Source organism: Salminus brasiliensis, chromosome 21 (assembly GCF_030463535.1).
Source record: "Salminus brasiliensis chromosome 21, fSalBra1.hap2, whole genome shotgun sequence".
Lineage (NCBI taxonomy): Eukaryota > Metazoa > Chordata > Actinopteri > Characiformes > Bryconidae > Salminus > Salminus brasiliensis.
Window position 1 is genome coordinate 11426961 of NC_132898.1, and position 26920 is coordinate 11453880.

Consider the following 26920-nt stretch of genomic DNA (forward strand, 5'->3'; position numbering starts at 1 on the left):
AAAGGGATGTAGCTCTAATGAAATTAGGTAATGGTCTGAGCTTAGGTTTGTGGAAGAAATTGTAGACTATCTATCAAAGTCAATACTAAATCCAGGGTATGATTATAATAATGTGTAGGTGTCATTACATTTTTTAAGACTCTAGGATTGATGTAAATTAATTTTGTAGTGGATTGTCTGCCCTAACAAAATATCCTACTATATAATATTTAATAATATCTAAAGTATTTTGGTGGATCACACATACTTCACTTCAATAAAATCAATAAAATATTTGATTCTTTTACTTTTTTTTTCACTCAGATTTACATGAAAAGTTTTCAGCAGTTCACCCTCTGTTCTTCTACAAACTCCATCTATTCTTATAGATTCTCAATAACCAGTAGTCATATCGTAGATCTCAAGTTTGCATGTGAAGGATTTTTGGATCTAAGCTGTTATGTATGGGAAAAAAAGAAATGCCCTTTTGTTCCATGATAAACCAATGCGTTTCAAAGGCAGTATGTTTTGTTCCATACCCCACCAAAATACCTATGTATGTACATGTTTTATACACATTTTCAAGATCAATCATGCATATACGTCCCTGTCCTTCAGTCTGATGGGACTTTATATTAATATTCTGTTTTTGTCCGCTAGGGTTTACTGTTAAGCCCTGTGAGGAAAGCCCCTTGGTATAACGGTGTGGAGATGCTCAACTGAATGACATCACATGGCCGCAAATGCAAGGTGAGTCAAAGGTGTTGGTTTAACCTCCTCAGGAGTGTTCAACATGTTGGACACAGAAAGAAGTAAACACATGGATGCAGCAAATGTCAGTTCACAGTTTATATGTGATGATCTAATGATTTTATGATTTAAAAACAGAAAAAAGGTTTTGGCATTTGAGAATGTTTGGACGCCCTAGTCAGTGTTTTGTAATACACCCCTTGGCAGATCTCCTGAGATTATCCTAAAGTGTGTAATCTTTTGTTTATTTTTAGAATTTTATGTAGTCTTTCACATTGTATGCAGGAATTGTGTTCCAATACATTTCTAAATTATAAGCTCATAAATATTGCCCAATGAATATTGGCTCAATATGTCATCTTCTTGTCTAATTCTCAGGAACTGAAAGAGCTTTGGTACTTTTTTACAGCTTCTTTGAATAGTTATTGAGTAATCACTTTTTCTATTTTTTAGTTAGACCAAATATAAAGTAACAGTATGTTTTAAAACGAATTACTTTCTTCATCCTTAAAATAAGATATAAAAAAAGAAACAATATGTTCTCATCTTTTTCAGCAGTTGGAGGTTAGGTTGGCAGTGTTGATTAGCACATCTTGAGTCACGTGCTATGGAGGTCAAAGGTCACCTGATCACTGCCATGGGTTTAGGGTCTCCTGGTGAGTTACTCTTGTTTTTTTATTGGGGACTGTTCATGATGAGTGGAAGCACTCTGAGGATACATTTACTATCATTCAACTGGTTAAAGCTTTGATTCCAGCTGATGCCTTAAAAAGCCAACTTTATCATCATTCTTTCCATTCCTCCAAATGTTAAGCAAGGAATTAAATAGTTCCTCCAGGACTTTGTGCTACATTTAAGTTGAAACAACAGGAGACATTACATATAGTAAATACTGGTGATTCATTCTAGTATAAAACACTATACAACTAAAAAACCATAAAGCACAGATTAGAGACTAGACAGCGTACAATGGAGGAGACCCTAAATGGGACCCATGTGACATTAAGGTGGCCCATGCCCACCTGGAACCCACCCAGTTCATGTTTCACCCATGTGAGCCTCACATGAGTGTGTTTGATGTAAAGTAAGCATTAGAAACTTGGATCATTGTCAAATATGCGGAGAATGTGTAGAATTGCATAGATAATTTTGTCTAATATCTTACATGTTCCATAACTGGGGTAGTGCCATAGATGAAAGTGAGGAACAAGGAAGAAGTGAGTCTTCTTCACTAAGGAGATGTTCAGGCACTAGTAGAACCTGTTTGTGATGGGTCATTGTTTATGAGTGGAAAACTCATAAAAATACCATAATAATAAGAGATTAGGCAAGTGTACTATCAACACTCTATGGCATAGTTACCTATAAAAATGTATAAAAAAAATACAGAGCTTTGTGACAATTGCTGTTCTTATAAGAATGTACATTGGTATTTAGAATTCCATAATAATTCTACATGGTTCAAGGGTTTTGTGCGTTTTTCTGTGTGTATGTTTAGAAGTGCAGGACAGTAAGCTGCAGGCTGAACGGATATCAGAGTTGCAGGAGAGAAAAGAGACACTGCAGACGATCCTGAGCTCTCGACTGGGGGAACTGCGCCAAATGTGTCTTCTGGAAGCGGTACATTCATTTGCAACCCATGCACACCGGAAACTGTATCTGTAGTTATGAGTCTTTTAGAATATGACTAAGGAGGATTCTAGAGGATATATGAGGTCATTTGAGTATTTTAAAGGATAACTGAATAGGGTTTTATGCAAGTATGTCTGTTTGTACAGTTTAATTTCTTATAACTGCTGTATTATTTGGATCATTATTCAGATATTATTGAATTCATCAAATATTATTCTCAGTATTTTGTTTGTTGTTTTATTAACTGTTATTCAGCAACCACTACAAGATTAATGTGTAAGTTCTGTAGTTATGAAAGTGAGGAATTGATGTGTTGCCCCAAACTAGGCCAAGCAGTTGAGACCAGTGCGTAAATGGAAATTTGTTCACAGGAACTGACAGGGAAGTTGCCACGTGACTTTCCACTGGAGGTCGGAGAAAGACCCCCATTTGTTCAGCGCAGACCCGGACTTGCCCCCACCAAAGCAGAGGTGAATTACACATTTAATGATACGTAGAGAAAGATGGATCTCACTCAGTGTTCATCTTGACAAGTTTCCCTGTACTGCAGTTTCTTAATACCAGTCTGCATAAATGACAAAGTACATCTGCATTAGGATTTGTTGAATAATTAGTATTTTATAACTAATTAGCTATGGAGTGATGGCACTGCAGGTAGTGTGTGTGTTACACAGCTCCAGGGATGTTTCGTCTGTTCTCCCTGTGTTTCCTCCTGCTTCCTAAAACTACACACAGTAGGTGAATTGGCTAGGCTACATTACCCCTAGGGGTGTTAGTATACCCAGTGATTTATTGGCAAGTATGTTTTCTTCTCTTCAATTAAAAAAATGCCTAAACTTTCCAAAACGGTATATTATTAAAATGTTATAAGAAGTCATCTTATTACTTTAATGTGGTATTGTATAGTAGTTATTACTAGACATTACACAAATGTGTCCTTTAAAGTAATTTAAATATTGGTTAAATATACAGTTGCATTTACAAAATATTTGCTTTAATGAAAAGAAAAACGGTAGGTTCTTGTTGCATTAAAAGAACCTAAGTTTTTCAGTTAAGTTTATATTTGGATAACTTAGTATTAGAACTTTAATTTACTCTTCTTAGTGCTAAATGTTTTTACCGTGTAACACAGGTTTAGTTCTTAATTTCTATGTGGGCTCCAGCCACTGTATGAATTCTACTAGCAGCTCATTTTCTTTAATGCAGAATGTTTATTCTGTACATAAACTAGGTGTTGAATGATAACGGTAAACACTGGGATCATCACATATTTAGACACAGAGCAAAGACTTTTATATAGTTATTGTTGTATAAAAATGTTCCATTTTTCTTTCTGAGTGTCTGGGAGGGCCCAACAGGATATTTCAGTACAGAGGCAGTGGACAGAATTGTTCAGCCAGACATCTCTGACAGGATACAGGTAGTTTTCTGAGTGCTTGCTTTTGTGCAGGATGACCAAGGCCAGCGCAGACAGATGAAGACGCTCTTCAGTGGCGCTCTCCGCAGGAACATCGAGTCAGACAAAACCATGCTTCACAACAAGAGAACTGTTCACCGTGGGTGTCACACAGGTGATACAACACAGACAGATTTCAAAAGGGGCATTGATTTCAGAACATAAATAAGACCAGTTACAATATAGTTGTGTAACTATTATAGGAATATGTAAATTAAAAAATAAAAGTGGCTGTGAAGTAAAGTCAAAGCAATTTTTGCTCGGCACTATTGATCAGCTGAAATGTTATTAAAAAAATTACTTTGGCATCCAATTTAATATTTGTTTAGAATAGTTAACTTCTAATGTATTTACAGTTCAGTTAAATGTATATTTTAAATATTAAAAAATACCTTAATGGAAACTAGTAGTATATTTTAAAGTGCAAAAATAAAAAGTAGTATACTATAAGTATTATGTCAGTGTCATGACTGGCTAGATCAGACAATGACGGGCGAACACTCGCAGGCACGGTGCGATGCAAGAATGCTTTATTTAGCAACAGAACGGGTAAACACAAGAAAACGCAGCAATACAGGGAATAATGAATAACCACACACAAACGTGACAAATTAACTTGGGCAAAACAAAACGCACACCTGAGACTGGTGGAAAGCTAGGGAGCTAACCGTAAACAGGGAGAACAGAAACTGGGAGATATAACTAGAAACTAAGATTACTGCCCGTGCCAGTGTAAAAGCAAGGGAGAACGTAAACAGGACTCGTCAGGCGCAACAGAACTTACAAGACGTGCATACGAAGCTTAGGGATCAGTCGCCGTACTCCAGAGGTGACTCAGAACAAACCAGAGCAGTAGTACTCTCATGAACGATGATAGCCCAGCAGGACCCTTGGAAACGTGATGGACTCACAGAGACGTCCGCGTGAAGAACTAACTAGACAATTGACTACATGGACCCGATACAGACGCCATCTCTCCAGGTTGGCTCAGAACGGCAACAGCCGAGTAGAACACAGAAAACGTGAAGGACTCCTACGTTCGTCCTCGTGAATCTCTAACGAGACGCTTTACAAAGCTAAGGCGCCAACTTACCAGGTTGGCTCAGAACGGTGAATTCTCGGCAACGAGAATGTCAGCGTTAGCTCCCTAAATATCCCAGCCAAATCAATGAAACAAAGAACCTGAATCAAATACACGTGAATACTTAACAGAAACATGACGCAAGACGTGAACTGAAAGTCTGTGAAACTTGACATGAACTTGAACTAAAAGTACGTGACACGTGACATGAACCGAACATCAACTTAAAAGTCCTTGAACTTGAAGCCTGTGGACCGCGTTGGCGACGCGGACCTGACAGTCAGGTTCACTTAAAGCAATCTTAGCGGCACACTTGCAGTTTAAAACGATTAACTATCAGTTTAGGGAGTATACTTACAGGTAGTGTACTTTCATAAACTATAAAAGTGGGATAGGAGGTTATACCTAGTAAAGTAGCAGCATTCCTATAAGTTCACTTTTAGTACAGTTGTAGTCCTCTAAAACTTTAAGTTAAGTTTACTACTCATACACCTAAAGTATTTTTAAAGATGTACTTTCAGAAACTAAGAAGTGGACAATTTAGTCCCAAGAAGTATTGAAATAGTACACATAAAAGTATACTACTAATTCACTTAAGTACACTTTGTTTTGTAAGCATAAGCCTTCTCAAAGTCACAATTATAGACAAACACAATTTACCTAAACTACACAATTATAGACAAACACTATTTACTTAAACTAATAGCACACAAACAGTTGTACTGTTCATGTCTTTTATACACTATTGATTTTTATATTTATTAAAAATCAATAGTGTAGGCTAGAAATATTAAATAATGAATTTAATAGCCTGTATACCCATTTTAAGACCAGTTACTTCCACCAAATGTTTGTAGCTGCAAAAAACATTTGCACAACATTGAGTTTTTTAAATCATTTCTCCTTGCAGATGTGTTTTAGTTTATTAGTGTGGCTGGAATGCCTTGTATTTAGTCATATCACAAGCATCTCAATAGGGTTAAGGTCAAAAATCGTTTTCTTTATTTCTATTTCTTTCTTTAGTTGAGTAGTACTTAGGTGCTTTTGGTCATTGTCTTGTTCACCAACCATTATCACTTAAGGTCATGGACATTTTGATACAAATTGTATTTTATTGTATCAACTTGGCTGCATTATAAATAAGGGTAACAATGTTCTCAGAGTTTAAATAATGATTCATGTTGATTACATTTATTGTTTCCTCAGCCTTGCATCTAGGCTCTTAAGGCATGAAAGCAGCCCTAAAAAATGCTGTTCCCATCAAAATTTAAATATCACACACACAACAAATATAACAAATGTTTTCTCCCAATTCAACACAAAAATACACTTTTAATGACTACTGCAGTTTCTGAAATTTTCAACCCCCCAGAATACTTAATATAAGTACAGATGCAAATCAGATGGCAAATCAAGAGCTTCATTGAAATATGCTTAAGTCAAGAAAGTTATTCACAAAGTTCAGAGATCATTGCATTGCACAAGAAAAAGGATATGAAAAGAGAACAAGGGCACTGAATGAGGTACAGTTGAAAGCAGAGTTTGCAAGTTCAACGTTCAACAAGAACATCGGCTACACTACCTAGACATGAATAGGAACTCAGTACAGATTCTCACAAGACCTGCAGCATGCACAGAGGTTTCAGCTTGCACAGCAAGTTGCATATTACGAGCAGGTGTTGTGTCTGACTGTGGGGGATGTGAGGAAAACTCTGCACAGAGTCAACCCACAGAAAGCTGCAGGACCAGACAACATCCCCGGTAGAGTGCTCAGGGAATGTGCAGAACAGCTGATTATATGATGCCATCACCACTACTCTTTATCTCTCTCTCTCCCACCTGGAGAGGAAGAACACTTACGCCGGAATGCTGTTCCTAGACTTTAGCTCAGCATTCAACACCATCGTCCCACAGAACCTTATTGGAGAACTAGGGCTGCTGGGCCTCAACACCCCTCTCTGCAACTGGGTCCTAAACTTCCTGACTGGGAGGCCCCAGTCAGTCCTGTTTTGGAACAGATCTCCAGCACCATCACCCTTAACACTGGGTCCTCTGCTGTTCACCCTGCTGACTCATAACTGTGCAGCAAAACACAGCTCTAACCACATCAATAAGGCTGCCAACGATATAACAGTGCTGGGTCTGATCAGCAAAGGCGACAAGTCAGCATACTGAGAGGAGGTGTACCGCAAGACCCTCCAGCGTATAGTGAGGACAGCTGAGAGGATCATTGGAGTCTCTCTTCCATCCATCATGGGCATTTAAACCACCCACTACATCCACAAAGCAACCAGAATTGTGGATAACCTCCTGCCACTGGGAGGAATGTATTGCAGCATCCGTTCCAACATGACAAGACTCTGGCACAGTTTTTTCTCAAAAGCAATTTGACTTCTCAACTCCTGAGACTGAATAGATGGACACACACTCACATTTATCCAAGATCCCCATATCCCAGACAATGTGCAGCATTTTGCACAAAAAGCTACCTCACTGCATCACTGGACTATTTTGCACATAGTTGCACATTGCATGTTTGCACAAATGCTTTATTAAAAGTACCTGTTAGAGTATCACACTAACCTGTGCTACACTCTGCTGATCCTCTACAATAACACAGAATGCACATTCTATTTGCACTACCCTACTTCCCAATAAAGTCTTAGTCAAAGCTCAGTCTGTCTGATTTATTGTATCCTGCCTGTTACACTTTCCCGTTGAACTCTGTGCCTCGTCTGCACTCTGTGCTGTGTGCATTGTGTTGTACTGTCTGTATGCACTTGTTCTGTGTTGCACTTATGTTTCTGTCTGCACTGTGTTGTGTTGCACCATGGTCCTTGAGGAACGTTGTTTCGTCTCACTGTGTTCTGTATATAGTTGAAATGACAACAAAGCCTCTTGACTTGACATACTGACCTGAAAGTGCAAGAAAGGTTGATTCTAATATGCTCAAAAGGGTTTGGGTTTCTGTTGAGCAATGAAACAAAACTAGATTTTTTAGGCCTATGCATTAGCGATATGTCTGGAGGCGGAAGACATTTCCACAGGAAAAGAACACCCTGCCTGAAGTGAAGCATGGTGGTGGCTCTGGCACTGGAAACCTGCAGCATGTGGAGGGCAAGGTGGATTAAACGTGTATCAGAAAATCCTAGGAGAAAACATCATGTTATTCTGTGAGTAAGCTGACGTTTGGGTGTTTGGAGCTTCCAAAGGGACAGTGATCCTAAGCATATCTCAGTCCACAAAGGCTTGGTTTCAGATGAAGTCCTGGAAGATTCTGGAGAGGTAATCACAGTTGCCTGACTTCTTCGGAAAATCTTTGGTGGAATTTGAAGAAGGTGGTTACAACACACAAACCCAAGACGTTTAGTGAACTGGAGGCCATTGCCCTTGAGGAATGGGCTAAAATGAAGCTAGTGTCTGGCTATTCATCACATTTGCAGCAGGACATAACAACAAAAGAGTGAAAAATACAAAATACGCTTGTCATAAAGGAGTTAAATAATTCTGAAACTGCAGTAATCAATAAAAGTGTCATTTAGAGAAAGCACCTGTTATATTAGTTGTGTTGATCTATGTACATTGTTCTTGTTTGATTGGTTTATTGCAGACAGCTGAATGTTCAGAAGTCATTCACACAGAGGTTTGCTTAGTTTTTCTAGCCTGCCCTGTGTATGTTTACAATGTGATCAATAATAGACATGACATGTTTGTGTATTATTAGTTTAATTAGATTCTGATTGTCTATAATTGTGACTTAAGCATACCATACACTAGAAGACTGTGACAAGACTTAGTGTAAAAAATTACACTTATTACATGTGGTTTTAAAGTGAATAAAGAGAATTATGGTCATTTATATTTCTTGAAGGTCTCTAACACTGTGTTTTGTGCAGTTTTGATTTTGATAACATTTTGACATTTGCAGAGGATACAGTTAAATCGGAGAGCAGCTCCTTGTCAGACTCAATTCAGTCCCAAGACAACGGTGAGTAACCCATCATTATTCACCACTATTCACTGACATAGGCAAGGATTTTGTATTGCGCAATTACCAACAAAAAAAGAAGACACAAACAGACAGATAAAGACACAGTTTAGATAAGATGTTCTGCTAATAAATACTGAAGTAAAATCACTTTCTGGACTGATTTATTTAGTTGAGTAGAGATATTTCTTAAAATAACTGTTTTATGGTTTTATAAAATGAATAATATAGTCTGACTCCCTAAGCATTCAGCTCCTAGTTTTTTAAAACACTGCAGTCAACATGTGGTTCTTTTGCCAATAAAACTGAGTGTTTCTATGATAGTTTAATGTAGTTTCAATAGTTTATGTAGGGCAATTATGCTCTCTTGGATTCTTGTCCAAAAATGTAGAAGAGCCTCTTGTAGAAACCTTATTTAGTACAGTAACTTTCATTAACTTTCATTATTTAACTATTAAAAAAAAAATGCAAAACATCTTCTGTAAGCAACAAACTTTTAATAGCTTCAGAAGAAATCACTATTATATTATTATGGATTACAGAGAAACTTAAGCAAAAAAAAAAATGTAAGCAAAAAAATTCCTTTGTGAAAATTTAACAATGGAACAGGAGTAGTATAATAACAGCGGAGCACACATTAAAAATGAACGTTAATTTAACGTTCAATAAAAATAATTGATTGCCTTAAACACAATAATGCGAGCTCTAATGTGAATACTTCTAATAAATAAGTAATTATTTAAATACAATAATACAAAATTGTATTATTTAACAAGCTAATAAGAGTATTGCTGCTAAAATAGATAGCAGCGCAGCACACAAAAAATTACACTTTGAATAAAAAAAGTAATACCTTAAATAACAGTGTAATGAATGTAACAAAATAGCACACGTCCAGCCATTACAATAGAATTGCAAAAAACACTTTAAATACAAAGCACTGAGTGTAGTAAATTTAACAATTGCACACGTTGTATCCTTAAAATAACACCGCTATTAACACTTTAAACAGCACTGCCATAAATACAACATTCAGTAAATGTAACCAAATAGCACATGTTGCATTGTTACAATTGCAGTACAGCATAAAAAAGAACATTTTAATTTTTTACAAAATAGCACACGTCTCGTAGTAATATATTTTACCAAATCGCACATGTAGCTGTGTAGCACACTTGTAAAAAATTAAATATTATATTATAAAGTTTGTACACATTGTCTGGTAAAATTGAGCTTTGTGTCTTGTGAAGTATTTACCAGCAAAAGCTTTGGGGTAGCGAATGGACCAGACTGGACTTTTGTTGTGTCCTTTAAAAACTGTTGCACCTTTTTTTTTTTTTGAGAAAAAAGTGTATAATTATTTTTTTACACCACAAAATAGTAGTACTTACTGCATTTAGATGGTTCCTCAAGCTTATTGTGCCACCATGATATGCGAGCTGAAGATCACATATTTGACACATTGCTTTTGCCTTGTCTACACTCAATTTAAAATGCTTCCAAACAGCTGAGCTTCTCAGCATTTTACCTCTCTTATACTGTCTTTAACCTAAACTAAAGTGTGATGTTAGAGCGAGGTGGGGGGAAAACAAATATCAGAATACCAAAATTAAAAACCTACTCAACGAGCGAATATCCGAATACCCAAATATTCGGGTCCACCTTTTTTCCCACATTATTTTCTCCTTGGCTCTGCATTTCATAGTCTTCCATGATATCCTCCTTTCCTGCCTTTCTACCATTGGTATTGCTGGCATAGTTATTACCTGGTTTATTTCCTACGTCATGGATAGACTATATTTAATTTCCACCTAGAAACACACCATTCTCCATTGCTTCTCTTATATTCACCAAGATGTCCCCAACATTCTTTTACACTGCTGTCTCCCTGCTATAGCCATGACATCATACAATGCTACGTATATGTGGCATAAAATACTCTCACCTCAGCTCCAAAAAGACAGATGTCCTCATAGTTGGTCTCATGGGCTTATATCTGATATTGATAGATTACCCAACTGCTTGGAACCTTGGTGTTTTTTTTACCTGGTACTCTATGAACGTATCATACCCCTGTTGCTTACTAAGGATGAAAGGTGTGAAATCTCTAGTTCCTACCTTCGTAACTTACCTTCATAACTGGTGCAGTAAGAACTAAATTCTGGAATACACTCTTATAGAAACTCTTTAGCATCTGCTCTCAGCTCTTAAGACTTCTCTCTATCCTATTATTTTTGAAATGCATGATTTGTTTCTCGTGACCTCATGTTTTTAAATCTTGTATTTGTTTGTATATTTTGTTTTTGCATGTTCTATATTGTGACTGTGAAGTGACTTGCTGGGAAAGGACTATATAAATGAAAAGTAATATAACTTAAAGGAATTATTATTAGTGTCCAACCTTGCAAAATTAATTATGTGGGTATGGCCACTGCAACCATATGTATAAACAGGTCAGGCTAAGTGGGAAAACCATCTTAAATCGGATCATCTTACACTGTACAGGCTCCAGTGAGATGCTGTGTGCATTTCCATGTTTCTGAATGACCCTAACAGTGTGTGTATATGTGTGTGTGTTATTCAGAGGATTCATCCCCGAGTGTGTTTCCAGAGCATCGCTCCCTCTCTCACCCTCGGTTGGCACCGGGGAGCCCGGAGAGCCGCCTCAGCAGGAAACTATCTCCAGTAGAGATTTATTATGAGATGAGAACTCGCCGTAACTCTGCCTCCAGCTCTGTCAGGTACACACACACCAAAGCCACACACATTGAAATTGATTAAGACTCTTACTTTTCAAAAAGAAACACATAAAACATTATTTAAGCATTTAACAGAGAAGGAGAAAAGGGGAAAGCTTTAAACCTCTTTTTAACTGAATGTGGTTAAAACTGTTAAAAGACAAGGGGGAAAAATGTGTGTGGTAGCCCTGTGCAGCTTGAGTTTCAAAATTGGCAGCACTGGTATTAGATATTTGTGCGTATCCAAATGATTTGTGTATGTGTGTATGTGTATATGTGTATATGTTATCTAGCCCAAGCCACTCTCTGCCCAGAAGTGCATCTAATGTGGAGGGCCGGAGTGTTCCAGCCACACCCCTTCTGTCCAGAACTGCCCCAATTAGCATTCACATCAGGTAGATTTTTTTATTTATTCTGCCAAAGAATAGAAGATTGTGGGTCTTAGTTTAAAAAGAAAAATAGTGGTTAGCTACATTTGCTGCAAAAGAAAATAGCTAGAGTGCCTTGCAAAAGTATTGAAAGGTTGAACTTTTCAACCTTTTGCCACATTTCAGGCTTCAAACATAAAGATATGAAATTGTATTTTTTTGTGAAGAATCAACAACAAGTCGGACATAATCGTGAAGCTGCAAGTCGCTTGGGGTATGTCTCTATCAGTTTTGCACATTGAGAGACTGAAGTTTTTGCCCATTCTTCCTTGCAAAACAGCTCAGATGGAGAACGTTTGTGAACAGCAGTCTTCAGCTCTTTCCACAGATTCTTGATTGGATTCAGGTCTGGACTTTGACTTGGCCATTCTAACACCTGGATACATTTATTTGTGAACCATTCCATTGTAGATTTTGCTTTATGTTTTGGATCATTGTCTTGTTGGAAGATCTCCATCCCAGTTTCAGGTCTTTTGCAGACTCCAACAGGTTTTCTTCCAGAATGGTCCTGTATTTGGCTCCATCCATCTTCCCATCAATTTTAACCATCGTCCCTGCTGAAGAAAAGCAGGCCCAAACCATGATGCTGCCATCACCATGTTTGACAGTGGGGATGGTGTGTTTAGGGTGATGAGCTGTGTTGCTTTTATGCCAAACATAACGGTTTGCATTGTGGCCAAAAAGTTCGATTTTGGTTTCATCTGACCAAAGCACCTTCTTCCACATGTTTGGTGTGTCTCCCAGGTGGCTTGTGGCAAACTTTAAACGAGACTTTTTATGGATATCTTTGAGAAATAGCTTTCTTCTTGCCACTCTTCCATAAAGGCCAGATTTGTGCAGTGTACGACCGATTGTTGTCCTATGGACAGAGTCAGCTGTAGATCTCTGCAGTTCATCCAGAGTGATCATGGGTCTCTTGGCTGCATCTCTGATCAGTCTTCTCCTTGTTTGAGCTGAAAGTTTAGAGGGACGGCCGAGTCTTGGTAGATTTGCAGTGGTCTGATACTCCTTTCATTTCAATATGATCGCTTGCACAGTGCTCCTTGAGATGTTTAAAGCTTGGGAAATCTTTTTTGTATCCAAATCCGGCTTTAAACTTCTCCACAACAGTATCTCAGACCTGCCTGGTGTGTTCCTTGGTCTTCATGATGCTCTCTGCGCTTTAAACAGAACTCTAAGACTATCACAGAGCAGGTGCATTTATACGGAGACTTGATTACACACAGGTGGATTCTATTTATCATCATCGATCATTTAGGCCAACATTGGATCATTCAGAGATCCTCACTGAACTTCTGGAGTGAGTTTGCTGCACTGAAAGTAAAGGGGCCGAATAATATTGCACGCCCCACTTTTCTAAAAAAAGTTTAAAATATCCAATAAATTTTGTTCCACTTCACGATAGTGTCCCACTTGTTGTTGATTCTTCACAAAAAAAATACAATTTCATATCTTTATGTTTGAAGCCTGAAATGTGGCAAAAGGTTGAAAAGTTCAAGGGGGCTGAATACAAGGCACTGTACTTGTGACTTGTGGAACTTTTCTTTCAAACTATTCCTTTAATGGAGGGAATTTTAATGTATTGTACTTATCAAATTTACATGTTAAAACTGGTACTGAATTGGCTGAGGTTTGATTGTGTTGTTTAATCAGTTTAAACAGTTAAAACAGTTCCAGCTGTTCATACATTTAAGTTGGAGTGCAACTTGAGGTCTAAATGTGTTGTTCCCCACATTAGTGTAAAACCATCTTTGAGGACTAGAGGCTGTTACTGCATCAAGAAGGGCACTCTTTCAGTTGTTACCCTTGATTTTAGAAGGTTTGATTGAGCATGTTTTTGTAACCTTTTGGGCAGTGTACGGGTGCAGCTCAAATATAGAATATAGCGAAAAGGTTCATTTTTGTAAAAAAGTAAACTCATTTTGAATTCATTACAGGTGGCATATTTCAAGCTTTTTTGTTTTACTTTTAATCAGTATGGCTTAGAGTATCTCAGATTATTAGAATATTTCAAATAATTAAAAATAATCAAAAATAAGATAAGACAGAAAAGGGTGTACAATACAAGTATGTTTTTTATACACTCAGTATTTGGTTGGGGCTCCTTTACCACAAATTACTGCACCAATGCCACGTAGCATGGAGACAATCAGCTTGTGGCACTGCTGAGATGTTATTAAAGCCCAGGTTTCCTTGAAAGTGGTCTTCAGGTTGTCTCTATTGCTGGGTCAGATGTTTCTCTTCCTTTTGACAATACCCCATACATTCTTTATGCTTCTGATGTTTTGTCTGATTCAGGAGTGGCTTGATATTAGGAATGTGGCAATTGTGTCCTTTAAGATGCATCTGTATTTTATTATCCTTGCCATATCAAAATTCATTCCTTTTTTTTCTCCCTACACATGTGTTTTTAGTGGTATCTTTTGTGAATATAAATTACAATGACCAAGACATGACTTGTTCTTCTCACCAGGTCTGATGCATCTAACAGTGCAGTTTTAAAACCATGGGGTGACAGTCCAGATGTTCCTCAGTTTGTGCCATTAGCATCTATAGAGAGTTCCTTGTCCTCTTCCGAACGCCGTGGTTGCCCATACAGTTCTCGTGCTCGCCGCAGTAACAGCTCAGAGGCACTTCTGGACCGCTCCAACCTGCCTGAGTCCCTACCCCCCCGAAATGGCATGCCTTCAAGAGCTGGACCCTATAAAAGTTCAGAGTCCCTGACAGATGGAAAACTCAGACAGATGTATCGTGGCAGCCCCGAGAGACAGCTGGGTGGGGTTAATGAGCAAAAGGGCCGTATGCGCTCGTCTGTTGGTAGCAGAGGGAGTGTTCTGGGTTACAATGAGATTTTAATGGACTACATTTGGGGCAAACAGCAAAAGCGCCCGGTTCAGCACCAGCAGCCGCAAGCTTCAGGACGGATATGGCCTGAACTCTCCTCGTTTCCAGTGTCTGGTAATTGTTTTGTAATTCATTATGTCACCCCTCTTCATTAGTAAGGGTATCATTTAAGATGCATTTGATCATCCTTTTTTATGGTTATATTTAAGTATGATTAACTGTTTGCAGAAATGTAAAGTAAAGTGACCATCATTGTTTCTTAATAAACAGTTGTCAGGGCATTAATACAGATATGATGAAAAGTTGTCCTGTTATCACATACAACATAGGTAAAACACTTTTCATTCAGTCAGACTGTTATAACAATTGTTGTTTAAGTTAATACAAACACTATATTCAAAAAAACTTTTAAACTTAGATACAAAACTTCTAAATTTAATTACAAATAGCTCTACAAATGGAAACACCCCAAATGGAAGAGGCAGGTTTCATAAATTAATTTTATAAAAAATATGAACTTAATGTTTGTCCATACAGCTGCCTTGTAGTATTTCACCTTTTTTTTGTTTAAACTTCCTGTTTTCCAGTGTCTGGCACCCCTCCTCACTATAATGGTTTTTCCCATTCTCAAATCCACTTGGCCTCAGCACCACCCCCTTATAGCCCCATGCTCCTACAAGATCAGCAGGCTGAACCTCGGCGAATTAAAGTCACTCGGACCAAATCCTGCGGACCCTTTGTTCCCCTTCAGCACCCCCAGGACCCAGTCCTTCTCTCTACTTACGAGCCCCCGCACCCTCCCAATGGCTCTGCTGCCACTGCTGAGCTGCCCACTGCATTTTCCCGCAGACTGGCACCCTTTCCTCTGCCCTCGCCGGATGACTCTACTCGTAGCCTGCACAAGGCACTGGCACTGGAAGGCCTACGGGACTGGTACCTGAGAAATGCTCTGGGTTACAGTAGCTCCAAAGGGCATGAAGGCCTGCCCCTGCGACACACACACCACCTGTTGCACCAGCCACAGTCTGTTCCTCTTGACCCACTCTACGCACACCCACACATCCCACAGTCTGCTTCATTCCACGGGCACCCACTGCATGGCAGGTAAGTCTCCAAACTTTCCATGAATTTTGCATAATATTAAATAATACATAACTTAAGGTTCCTGAAGACAATGCAGGCAGCATGATGCCACCTTATTTCACACATATAAGGATGCCAAGCCTCATTACTAAAACAGCAACCTCAAATAATATAATAATAATAATAATGCAACAAATGAAAACTTGACAAATGAAAAACAGACCAGGGTGGTGGATAGTTTTCTTAAAACACTTTGTGCTTGTTAAAAAACAATCATATTTTAAATGCCAAAGCCTATTTGAGTGTTGTTGCGGACCATGTGCATCCGTTTATACCCTTTTTATTCACTTCCATTCCATTTATTTATTTAGTCACAAAACAAATGTGGGCCGATCCTATTTTAAGCAAGCCAATGTCAACACTGGCAAGGCAAAACTCCCATCGATCAAGATGAATGGCTACTAATCGGGAAGCAGTAAAATGGTAAAGTAGAATGTTTGCACAGTGGCGTGTACTACGAAGGGGCCTGGGCTGTGGGTTCGATCCTCATTCCAGGCTCTGTATGTCACGTGTTTGGTGTGTTTTCTCAATGTCTGCATGGGTGTCCTCCGGGTACTCTTCCTACTTGGAATTGGCATCACATGGATTTGGCAATGCTGTGAGCAAATACATATGTGTAGTACCTGTGATGTTCAGAGGCTATGGTTGAGATTTATAGAATGTTAAATCTGCAAGAATTGTGGCCACAAAGAGGTTGTGTTGAAAGCAAAAAAGGCCATGCCCTGTACTAGTATAATGTTCCTGATAGTGAGTGTTACATGTAAATGTAATGTAATGTTGTTATCACTTCTGATCTAAAGCGTTTCATTTTGCTCTGATCTCATGAGAAAAAATATATGCGCTGGTGTGTATATGTCTTGTTGTCCTTGCAGCCAACATGTCCCTAAACTAGTGGCCCCACTACTAGAATGTATAACAGCCTGTTGTAATGGCTTTATATATCATGTAAACATTAAAGAGCAGTATAATGCATGTTTGTTTTTTAGTAAATAACATTTACTAAACACATATTTTTTTGTTCTCAGGTCTGTAGAGTTTTCTCTCTATCCAGAACCATTCCCTTCCCAAGAGAATGCCCAGAAAGAATCCAGCTCAGACCCTGCTGCTCCAGGAACTCTGGTATAATTCCATCTAATATGTTCCATCTGAAGTTTCCAGAACATTTGTGCTCCAGTTATACTATCAGGAAAACATGGAACCGTGTATGAACAGTGATGAGCTTGGCTGTGAGCTTTTTGCCCTATCATAGAAATACATAAAGATATATACAGTACATGTACTAATGAAATTATATTGTATAACAAAGGTACATTTGCATATGATTTGGGCATTACACAATACCGAGCTCATCCTGATTTCATCTTCAGATATATATTTTTTCGCAAAAATAAAATATATATAGATAAAATGTATGTACTGAAAATTACTATTTTGTAAGTAACAAGGTTCAGGTGAACAGTCATTAAACTATATAAAATTCTACATTAAAATCAATGAACTCGTGCATTTAAATGTCTTATAACAGCTGTGAATGTGTAGCATACCTGTTGGTTTAAATATCTCTATATGTAGCTATTCAAATGTGATGTACCATTGAACACAAACTGTAACAGAAAGGACCTCAGCACAGTGGGATTGGAGACACAGGAAAATGGTTTTGTGAAGTGTTTGTTTAAGCAAACTTTAAGCAAAACTTTGAATTATATATGTTACATGTATTACATTTATTGAGCCGTATGGTCTGAATCTGCTGCAGACAAAGAACTTACACTATGTCCAAATGTTTATGGACACTTCTAATAAATGCATTCAGCTACTTCACATTGCACATTGACACAGATACACAGCACATATAGACTGTTTAGTCCATGTAGAGAAGTATTGCCAACAGAGTAGGATTCTATGGAGCAGATAAACATCATTTCTTGCCAGGCGAGGGCTAGAGAGGTATAAAGACCCCAGCATTGAGATGTGGAGCAGTGGAACTGTGTTCTCTGGAATGATGGTGCTCAATCCAGTACTTTTGGAATGAATAAATTGAGGAATTGGGAATAAGGTGGGGTGGTTATCATCCAACACCCTGACGTCACTAATGCTCGTCACTGAATGCAAACCCATTCTCACAGCAATGCCTAAAATCCAGAAAGACTTTACCATAGAGACAGTTACTCCAAAAACAGAATAAACTCTTTTTGAATATCCTTGATTTCAGCAGAAACAATGAATGAGCAGGTGTCCCAATACTTTTGTCTACATAGTGTAAAAAATGTTAAGGCATATAAGGTAATAGAAAAATTATGTTCAAGTGTCATTTATAATGCACAAAATGTTTTAAGAGGGTTAAATAATTAAAGGTAATGTATTTCAACTAGCTAAAAACATTGAGAAATAATAAATCTAATAGATCTACTTCCCTGCTGGTGTAAGTTTAATAAGTGTGGTCCAGAAAAATGTAGCAGGTATTTTTTACCGTACTGCTTTATGAATAAAATATTTGACATTTCAAAGTTCCGACATTATGCATTACGAAAATTGTTAACATCATCTGTTAACATCATCAAATTATTAGTATCATCTGTTAACAGTAATTTAGTTTCTAAATTACTTTAGTTTGGATAAATCAGACCTGAACACAGTTTCTGTTTTTACTTAATGCATATTTAAGTCTAAATGGATAAATGTAGACTCTATAGACGCTATAGGGACCTCACGTGATAATCAAAGAATAAAGAAAAAATACCTCAAAATCTGTGAACAGATCATTTCTGTGCAGTGTAATTGTCAGTTTCTGTAATATATAACATTTTATTGTGCAACACAGCGAAGTTGGTGCTTACTATATTATGGTTTAATATAATGCTATTTGGCTGTTCATACTGTGCATAGACCTGAGATTTGTTAGCTAGGAGCTCGTGGCTGGCTTAAGGCTGAATTGTACTTTTGCATCTGAGAACCTCTAAATATCATATCATATCATCTTTATTTGTGCTTGAGTTATTAAAGTTATTTAACTAAAAGAATGGAAGTAGTATATTGTATAAGTAGTCAAGACAGGACAATCATATTCACCATTTGTGTCAGACACATATGGAATTTGTCTTCTGCATTTAACCCATCTGTGCAGTGAACACACACATAGGTACATGCCCAGAGCGGTGGGCAGCCATTGATGCAATGAAGGGCCTTGTTCAACCGTGGTAGCTTGCAGAGCCCAGGTATCAAACCCTCAACCCTGTCATCAATAGCTCGGAGCTCTAACCGCTGAGCCACCACCATTACATCCATCCATTACAACACCATCCCAGCCTCTCATTTAAAATGCAGTGATAAGTACAGATTTCCAGTGATAAAGCTCAGAGCAGAATGATAAACAGGGTTCAGGGCCTTCAGAGTGCTCATTTCTCATTTCTTAGAGCACATTACCATAATCGAGAATGGACAATAAGGTTGCCTCTGCAGCTGTTTTCTTACTTTCCACAGGGAAACAAGATTTGTGTCTGTAAAAGAAGCCAAGCAAAGTTTACACTTTAACAAAAAAGTCAGATGCCAAGATACTTGTACTCAGCTACTCTTTGCCATAATGGATCTCTCTAGTAAAGAGAGTAAAAACATTTTAAATAAATAATTTAAATAAATAATTTTTAAAAAATTTTTGGCTTTGAAATGCAACTTGCAAGGAATTGAAGACGGATTGCAATTTTCAGTGTCTACCTTTGCGTGTGTGTCTTTGAGTTTGCATTACAGTATAAAATCATGTAATCAGCATACATATGTAGTTTAAATTTAGTCACTGTGGATACATTAACATCGAAAATTTATATGAGAACTGGGCCTAAAATTGAACCCTTTTAGTTACTAAATTTCTCAGGGCAACACACTGTCATCTATAACAAAGACAGAATGGGACTTTCAGAAACCATTAAAAGGTGTTATGGTTGAGGCCGATATTGTGCAACATTTTACTAAGACTTTACACTAAGGGTTGCTAATTAATTATTAATTAATCAAATAGTAATTGAGTACACTCTTAACTGATAGGGTAGTTTGTCATTAGTTTATATATTATTTATGCTTTATTTTTGTACTAATTTGTTCTACTTTTTATATTGGCAATAAACGAATGAGTATGTTTATTCATGAAAACACATAACATGGTAACTTGCAAGTGCTTATGTGTTAATCCCAATAATTATCTGTTAGTTAACATTTCATTACCTCCACATAATCACCTGGGTGAATTATCTCACATTGGTCCCATTCATCACTTTCATCTTTAAGTATCTGGCTGGTAGGAGTGTGTGTTCATTTAAGCATAAATTCTGAACTATTCCATGTTCCATTTAAAGACTACAATTGACACCCACAAAAAAGCAAAACACAGGTAATGTCATAAACCACAATAATTCAGCATTTAAAAGTGCTATATTAGTAAAATGATCACACCACACAATATAAAATATCAGTTAAGGGTTAAGTAAGCTAAGTAGTCTTCACTGCTGTAAGTCAAACTCTGTCTACTATCACAGCCATTGGCTTTTATGATGAACACTGCCTTTTTATTGGCTGCCTATTAAATGTAAATATGTAAATGAGTTGCTGGTAGGCTGACACATCATTGCCTAAATCTTCACGTGTTTCCACATTATTCAAAAGTATGAGTATAAATCAGATGCAGAGTAGTTTAATCTTGGGTTTCAGTTTTGCGGAAAACCTTTTCTGCTCCCTCATTCTCTGCTCTGAGCTTCACTGCTCTGCTCTGTCTACCCTGCCTTCAATTGTGTTCACACACACACACACACACGCACATTGTGGAGGGTGAGGATACACAGCTTATGAATAAAGACAACATATACATTTATGTACAGAAGACCAACAGCCTGGTTTATTCATCACTTACTGTTAAACTCTGAGCTGCTACTGCAGTTTCAAAGCATTTGCGACCCGCTACGCCTAAACCAATTCAGATGATACTGCAAGATTCTTTTGCCCACACTGTGCCTTACAAAAAAAGTGGTGTGATATTACTAAAACAGTTGCTTACTGCTTAGCAAAATGTATGTTTCCCATCTTAAAACTGGAGCAGGATGGCTTTAAAACTCCTGACACACTATAGGAATTGCACAGTTGCAAGTATTTAGCACGAGAAGCGCTACCAAACATGTCTGCTTAAGTCAGAACTAGAACATGAGTGAGTAAATGGTTACAAGCCAGTTTGTTGAAGTGCTTTGCATCTAAAAGTAATTACATAACAATCTCTATGAATATTGTTTGTAAAGTATAAATGGTTTGCACTTTGGCTTTTAGTATTTAGCACAGGGCTAATGTAAATTAAGGCACCTACCCCCAAATGCTCCCGGAGGATACAGCTAGGGCTGCCCACCATTCTGGGCATATTTTTCCATTGTGTGTGTGTGCTCACTAGAGTGTGTTTCTGTGTTTTCACTGCATGGATGGGTTAAATGCTGAGGTTAAATTTCTATGTGTGAAGCACATATAGCAATTGAGTGGTTCTTCTTAACTTACTGGTCTACTGTACAACAGTTCCATACACTGCATTTTTCATTATTAAGACATGTGTTTACTTGACTAATAAGCAGGTCTTATGCAGGCCATCCCTTTGTGTATACTAATGTTTTTTTGTTTTGTTTAGTTTGAAGTTATTTTAGTTAGTTACTTGCATTATATTCTGGTAAGTGTTGTTTTTCTTTTTAAAAGATTGAAAAGAAGATTTGAAAGAAGTATTTATTTTTGTGATTCCATTATACGAAATCTAATACATTAAAGCAGTGAGTTTAAATGCAATATTGTGGACAAAGTAATTGATAACTGATGTAGCTTGCAACTAACTTTTATATTTTATTTATTTATTTTACAGTAGCACAATGCATTATTTATGTGGTTCACAATGCCATAACATAGAAAATGTGTTATTCCTGCTCTAACATAGCATTAGTCTTAGATTAGTAGCCTATCCATGCCTTGTTATTTTGTATCTACTGTTGTGCGATAAGACAAGCTATATACAGTTGAAACCAGAAGTTTACATACACTATATAAAAAGACACATATGCATTTTTTCTCACTGTCTGACTTGAAATCAGAATAAACTTCTCCTGTTTAAAGTCAATTAGGATTACCAAAATTATTTCTATTTGCTAAATGCCAGAATAATGAGAGAGAGATTTTTTAAGGCAAGTCAAGTTTAAATACACTAAGATTACTATGCCTTTAAACAATTTAGGACAGCCCATGTGATGACGTTATGTTTTTGGAAGCTTCTGATTAATTAGAGAAACACCTGTGGAAGTATTTAAGGCACACCTGAAACACACTGCTTCTTTGTGGAACAGCATGGGAAAGTTAAAAGAAATAAGCCGAAAAATATATGGAAGAGAATTGTGTACTTGCACAAGTCTGGCTCATGCTTGGGTGAATTTCCAGATGCCTGAAGGTGCCTCATTCATCTGTACAAACAATTATATGCAAGTACAAACAAGATGGAAATGTCCAGCCATCATACCGCTCAAGAAGGAGACAGGTGTGTTCCAGCGATGAACATGCTTTGGTCCGAAATGTGCATAGCAACCCAAGAACAAAAGCAAAAAACTTTGTTGGCTGAAGCTGGTAATAATAAGAGAAGGATTTTTTAAAGCATTTTTATTACTTTCTTCAAAGTCAAAAGTTTAAATACATTTCATTAGTATTTGGTACCATTGCCCTTAAACTGTATGACTTAAACATTTTGGATATCCTTCCACAAGCTTCTCACAATAGTTGGCAGGAATTTTGGGCCATTCCTCCTGAGACAACTGTATAACTAAGCCATGTTTGTAGTCCACCTTGCTCGCACATGCATTTAGCTTTGCCCATTTTCAATAGGATTGAGATCAGGGCTTTGTGATGGCCACTCCAAAACATTGACTTTGTTATTCTTAAGCCATTTTGTAACCAGTTTGGCAGTATGCTTCGGGTCATTGTCCATTTGCGCCCAAGCTTTAAATTCCTGGCTGTTGTCTTGAGATGTTGCTTCAGTATTTCCACATAATGTTCTTTCCTCATGATGCCATCTATTTTGTAAAGGGCACCAGTCCCTCCTGCAGCAAAACAACCCCACGACATGATGCTGCCACCCCATGTTTCACAGTTGGGATGGTGTTCTCAGGCTTGCAAGCTTCCCCCTTTTTCCTCCAAACATAACATTTGGCCAAACAGTTCCATTTTATGTTAGTCACACCACAGGACATGTCCCCAAAAATTAAGGTCTTTGTCCCTGTGTGCATTTGCAAACATTAATCTGACTTTTTTATGTTTCTTTTGGAGTAATGGCTTCTTCTTGGCAGAGTGGCCTTTTAGCCCATGCCGATACAGTACTCATTTCACTGTGGATAATGACACACACTCTTCTGGTATTTAGCAAATAGAATTCATTTTGGTAATCCTAATTGACGTAAAACTGGAAAAGTTGTTTCTGATTTCATGTCAGACAGTGAGAAAAAAATGCATATGTGTCTTTTTATATAGTGTATGTAAACCTCTGGTTTCAACTGTACATAATGCTGGCCAAAAGTCCTATTCAAGTTTTCAGAGCAGGTCAATTAAATCTGCTACTGAAGTTTAAAAGTCAAGCTATGCAGGGTCTTAATTTAATTTCTGATTGGGGAATTCGGTTTATTGAAATTGCCGACGTACAGTTCACTCATTTGAGGTTTTCAAGTATTTCATGTTTACAGCTTTTCCATATGTGTACCTTTCTTTCAAACACCTTTCCTTTCCTTTATATGTGTGTGTATTTTATTTTTATAAACACTTAAACAGTCTATGGCCTGCTGGCAGGCTGAAAATGGTATACCAAACTTACATTGCTAAAGAATAGCCCCACAAGTTTGTAAAGAAATCCTAGTGGTCCTTAGTGGTTTTAAGACAGTATGTTTTATGCTTATTTTAGACTTAATTTTTTCCAGTCGCAGTAACTATAACACAATGGGTCACGAGAAGGTGCAGTGTCTTCACTGCTGTAAGTCAAACTATTAAATGAAAATTAAATTATTATTAAATGTAAATGAGTTGCTGGTAGGCTGACACATCGTTGCCTAAATCTTCACTTGTTTCCACATCATACAAAAGTATGAGTTTAAGTCAGATGCAGAGTAGTTTAATCTTGGGTTACAGTCTTGCAGAAAACATTTTCTGCTCCCTCATTCTCTGCTCTGAGCTTCACTCCTCTGCTCTGTTAGCAACCCTGCCTCCAATTGTGTTCACACACACACACACACACACATCATGGAGGGTGAGGATACACAGCTTATGAATAAAGACAATATATACATTTATGTACAGAAGAACAACAGCCTGGTTTATTCATCACTTACTGTTAAACTCTGAGCTGCTACTGCAGTTTCAAAGCATTTGCGACCCGCTGCGCCTAAACCAATTCAGATGATACTGCAAGCTTCTTTTGCCTACACTGTGCCTTACAAAAAAAGTGGTGTGATATTACTGAAACAGTTGCTTACTGCTTAGCAAAATGTATGTTTCCCATCTTAAAACTGGAGCAGGATGGCTTTAAAACTCCTGACACACTATAGGAATTGCATAGTCGCAAGTATTTAGCACGAGAAGCGCTACCAAACATGTCTGCTTTATATATCATTACCAAGGCCCTTACCTCAAATAAAAGAGTTTTAATTGGCTCACCTTTACAGTGGGTTATGCCAGTTGAACATGCATTACTCATTTAAGCTGTGCTGCATTGGATTCTAATTTTAAGAAGTAGTAATTAATGTACAGGTGTCTTAACTTTTTTTTCACAATAAAATTACATATCCATATTGCCCAGTTCAACTCTGAATATCTCAAGAGACTGTTCTGGTCACTCTACTCTTATTGGGCCAGAAAAAAACATGCATTTGCAGCATGAACATGACCAGAATTTTGAGCTAGAACATGAGTGAGTAAATGGTTACAAGCCAGTTTGTTGAAGTGCTTTGTATCTAAAAGTAATTACATAATCTCTATGAATATTGTTTGTAAAGTGTAAATGGTTTGCACTCTGGCTTTTAGTATTTAGCACTGGGCTAATGTAAATTAAGGCACCTAACCCCCAACTGCCCCCAGAGGACACAGCTAGGGCTGCCCACCACTCTGGGCATATGTGCTCACTTTTCCCTAGTGTGTGTTTCTGTGTTTTCACTGCATGGATGGGTTAAATGCCGAGGTTACATTTCTATGTGTGAAGCACATATAGCGATTGAGTGGCTCTTCTTCTTAACTTACTGGTCTACTGTACAACAGTTCCATACACTACATTTTTCATTATTAAGACTTGTGTTTACTTGACTAATAAGCAGGTCTTATGTAGGCCATGTCTTTGTGTATACTAATGTTTTTTGTTTGGTTTGGTTTTGTTTTAAGTTAGTTTAGTTATTGTGTAGCTTCCTCTGTGTGTTAATAATTTTGGTAATCCTAATTGACAGTATATTCTGAAAAAATGCATATGTCTTTTTATATAGTGTATGTAAACCTCTGGTTTCAACTGTACAAAAGTCCTATTCAAGTTTTCAGAGCAGGTCAATTAAATCTGCTGCTGAAGTGTAAAAGTCAAGCTACGCGGGGTCTTAATTTAATTTCTGATTGGGGCATTCGGTTTATTGAAATTGCCGACGTACAGTTCACTCATTTGAGGTTTTCAAGTATCTCATGTTTACAGCTTTTCCATATGTGTACCTTTCTTTTAAACACCTTCCTTTTCCTTTATAAATGAAGATAAATAGATAAAGTCATAGGTGGGGTTGTGACATACAACTATATTTATGAAAGAGGTACGGAGAATTGAATTGGTCAGTTATCAGTAGCGTCTGAGCTAGGAAAAAAACTAAATGCGTGAAGTGTCCACAGGTTTGGCACTGAGACCTGCTGCATTTCTGGTAAAAAAAAAATGTAGGTTCAGACAATGAATGCTAACAGTTTCTGGTTGATAAACTTTTCAGAAAGTGAAAATATTGTTTTATATATCATTGCTTTTTATTTTAGCAATGTGTGGTGCCTCCAGCTAGTAGACCTGAAACATGATGACCAAACAGCTGTGCATTGGGAGTCTGTTTTTGTGTAGCCTTCATTTTCAGTGTCTTTACTGTATGTAAATATATAAAGAAAAATAAATTAAGCAACTTGAATTAAAACAATATATATTGTATATTTATGTATGGATCAGCTTTTATACACATATTTTAGTTGCATAAGACATGACTGTAGTGTGTCTACACCAGCAGGATGGATAATTAAAGGCTAATGATATGGAATAATGTAGTTTGGCTCCAACTGTGCAACAGGCCGACCACTGTTTTACCAATTTTTCACTCAGAAATGCTTTACAATGTTTTTGTCATTATGCAATAGCTGTTGTTATAGATTGTTTCCCATTCTGATTAAATGACACTATGGTAAACACATTATCCATATGGGAATATATTTATTCACAATAAAGGTTCATTATGCAGTGTTCTGTTTATTCTGTTAAATTCTATTCAACTACAGAGCTTAAAAAGGGGAATATTTTTTTCAAACTCAAAAAGGCGTTGTGCCTTGCGAAAGCATTCAAAAATGTTATTCACATTCAGAATTTTCTGATACATGATGCTGATACATGCATATGTGTTTTTACACTTGCCAAACTTGTAAAATGATTATTATTACACTTACTTCTTTAAAATGAATATGTCTGTATGTGACAACTGGCCCAAAATACAATAACAACATGGTTTGAAGCTTGACCTAGTGTAACAAGGTTTGTGATGACCTAGTGTAATGACCCAGATGTTCTGTTTTTACCCATATCATTCTAATTCTAATATAAACAATTTATGCCATTAACTAACTTCAGGT

At 37.3% G+C, this 26920-nt stretch overlaps 1 protein-coding gene across 4 annotated transcripts in view; it reads left to right on the forward strand.

The window, feature by feature from the left end:
* Window positions 1-26537, forward strand: part of ccdc120b (coiled-coil domain containing 120b) — a 30107-nt gene extending 3570 nt beyond the window's left edge. The window contains exons 2-13 of one of the 4 annotated variants that reach the window (XM_072666049.1): window positions 640-729; window positions 1285-1385; window positions 2228-2349; window positions 2733-2831; window positions 3812-3932; window positions 8827-8886; window positions 11471-11627; window positions 11918-12019; window positions 14526-15010; window positions 15484-16000; window positions 16351-16462; window positions 17065-17140. In XM_072666049.1, coding sequence (XP_072522150.1) covers window positions 1337-1385; window positions 2228-2349; window positions 2733-2831; window positions 3812-3932; window positions 8827-8886; window positions 11471-11627; window positions 11918-12019; window positions 14526-15010; window positions 15484-16000; window positions 16351-16444 — 1806 coding nt within the window. In that variant the 5' untranslated portion in view covers window positions 640-729; window positions 1285-1336 and the 3' untranslated portion in view covers window positions 16445-16462; window positions 17065-17140. Of the gene's footprint in view, window positions 1-639; window positions 730-1284; window positions 1386-2227; window positions 2350-2732; window positions 2832-3811; window positions 3933-8826; window positions 8887-11470; window positions 11628-11917; window positions 12020-14525; window positions 15011-15483; window positions 16001-16350; window positions 16463-17064 lie in introns of all 4 variants that reach the window. The other 3 variants (XM_072666047.1, XM_072666050.1, XM_072666048.1) reach the window with 3 other exon arrangements.
* Window positions 26538-26920: the final 383 nt, after the last annotated feature.